At 38.2% G+C, this 2,724-nt stretch overlaps 1 protein-coding gene across 1 annotated transcript in view; it reads left to right on the top strand.

Moving 5' to 3' along the window:
* LOC113355136 overlaps nt 1-2,208 on the top strand; it is a 3,018-nt gene extending 810 nt beyond the window's left edge. Inside the window, exons 2-3 of the mRNA XM_026597922.1 lie at nt 820-1,324; nt 1,420-2,208. Coding sequence (XP_026453707.1) covers nt 820-1,324; nt 1,420-2,208 — 1,294 coding nt within the window. The remainder of the gene's footprint in view (nt 1-819; nt 1,325-1,419) is intronic.
* The last annotated feature ends 516 nt before the right edge of the window (nt 2,209-2,724 follow it).

A 2,724-nucleotide genomic window follows, 5' to 3' on the forward strand; every position in this document is an offset into this window, starting at 1 on the left:
ACACAAAATGAGCCCCTATCACAGCTGCCGGAGATAGATTTCACTTTACCATTCATCAATGGAGCTGGCGTTGAAGAGCGAGTAGAAGTTCCAAGGCAACCTTGTCTGTATAAATTTTCTGCGATGGGTTTGACATTGGTAAGTTCATTTACATTTGTTTTCATTTTCATTTTAAGTTTCTTGAATACTCCACTAAACCTACCTATTTTATGCTTGTAGGATCAGTGCTTCAGTTATATGTCACAACAATATGAATTCTACAATGGAGCTCATCAAGTAGTACCGAGGGAGTCAAGGCGCATTTATGCCTCAAGTTCATGTTCCTCATCTGGCAGATCTTCTTCTTCAATACCATATGTCTATTCCTCACAACCAATCAATCAAGAAGATCTCACATTGGGTGGTTCATTTAATCAATGGCCTTCAACTCAAGGATGCTACCTTCCTAGTGTGACGATGGAACAACTACATCACACAATCAACAACAACCTCATCAAAGCAATGAATTTACCGATGCGTCGTTAGATACCTAACCTAACATTAATTATGATACTCAATACACCCAATCAACCCGTCGCTACTTTGAGTGAATGAAAGTACTTGTAATGTTTTATGAAAACATATGGATTGTTATTTCTTTTTTATGGAGTGTTTATGAAAACATATGGATTGCTATTTCTTTTTATAGAGTGTTTATGAAAACATATGGATTGTTATTTCTTTTTTTATGGAGTGTTTTAAGTACTATTTTTCTCTTTATTACGGAGTGTTATATGAAGCGCTTTTTTTTAATGGACTGTCTTAATTTTGTTATATTAGGTACATTATGCAAGGAGCTTTGAGAAAATTTTTGTTTGGTCTTACAGATGATGAAGATGATACTGAGCAGAATGTTATAGCAGTGGCTACGCTTTTGGATTCACAAAGGAGGCAAGGGCTACATCAACCCATCCCAAATGAAGTCAAGGAACGTCAGAAGGTGCACAAAAACCGTGTAGATGCCGATGCAAGGATGATGCATCAATACTTCAACTTCAGGTGTACATATGGGCCAAAGAAGTTCAAAGGTCGGTTTGCTTTGCCTCGTCCCCTTTTTCTGAGAATTTTAGAGCAAGTTTGTGATTATGACCATGATTTTCGTCAAAAAACCGATGCTTGCGGTATTCCTGTCCATTCTCCATATATGAAAATGGTTGCCGTCATGAAACATTTTTCCAAAGGAATTGTACCAGATTCTCTAGATGATTACACACAAATGGCAGCATGCACTATCTACTTTTATGCTAAGAAGTTTATGGATGCAATTATTTGGATCTATACATGCGTCAGCCTACCGCTCAAGATACTGAGAGGATTTTGGCGGAGAATGAAGCTCGTGGGTTTCCTGGGATGCTTGGTAGTGTGGATTGTTTTCATTAGGCATGGAGAGCATGTCCTATGGATCAGGAAGGATCCCACGTGGGTTATAAGTCAATTCCCACGGTTGTTCTGCAGGCGGTAGCTTCATATGATAGATGGATATGGCATTCCTATTTTGGGTTGGGTGGGCAGAATAATGATTGTAATGTCTTGCGTGCTACGGGTTTGTTCGATAGAGAACTTAATGGTGTAGAACCTACTTGTCATTATCAAATCAATGGAAGAAACTACAATACGGGGTACTATGTACGAGATGGAGCATATCCTATGTATGGTTGTCTTGTGCAAGCACACAAACCCGCCTCAAACAACGCGAAAAGTCTTTTCAATCAATATCAAGAAGCAAAAAGGAAAGACATTGAACGTGCATTTGGTGGTCTAAAGGGTAAGTTTGGTATTATATTGAAACCATGTTGTTATTATAAAAAATTGGACATGAAGTCAATTATGATGGGGTGCTTGATAATGCACAATATGTGTGTTGAGATGGAATATCGCAATGAGGTTTGGAGGATGATCTCGGGACAAGAACCTCAACCGCCAATTCAAGGAAATATAAGGCTACCTCCTCAAGTATTGTACAACCCGGCGCGTTGGGCGGAACTTCGCGAAGAACTCACTACACACATTTGGCTACGACATGGACATGGTTTGGGAGATGGAGATATTCTGAACCTAGTGATGGATTATGCCTTACCGGAAGTTCATGAGGGTACAACCGACGTGGACACCGATGAAGACCAATATGACCCTCAAGGAGATGGAGCATTTTATGAGAATGGAGAGTAAATTTCATACTCCATTTTTCAATCAAGCACGTTTTCATTAAGTAGACAATTTAATTAGTTCTTGTGAACTCCGTAATACTTCTTCATGCACGTTTACAATTACATTACATATTTAACTAGAACTTCATAAATACTTCTTCGTGCACGTTTACAATTACATTACATATTTAACTAGAACTTCATAATACTTCTTCATGCATACACTTCATTCAAATCAACTTCGAGCTCCACGAAATATCTCCAAAGCGGTGATATGAATGAATGGCATTCCATGATCCGTTTGGTATAAATTCAAAGCATCTTCACGATTACTATTTGACGCCGTTAATGAAATGTGAAAAAGCTTGCAAAACGCTTGATGCTTGCTAACCAAGATTGTAGTTGTTTTTGGCATCTTCCATTATCATTTCCATTGATTATCACAAATTCTTGAACAACTTGTTCCTAAAATGTGCTGCTTGTTTGAGACTTGTCGAAAGGATTTGTGTTGTTAATTTTGCGAAAAATTCTCACCAAA

The sequence above is a fragment of the Papaver somniferum genome, chromosome 1, assembly GCF_003573695.1.
Source record: "Papaver somniferum cultivar HN1 chromosome 1, ASM357369v1, whole genome shotgun sequence".
Lineage (NCBI taxonomy): Eukaryota > Viridiplantae > Streptophyta > Magnoliopsida > Ranunculales > Papaveraceae > Papaver > Papaver somniferum.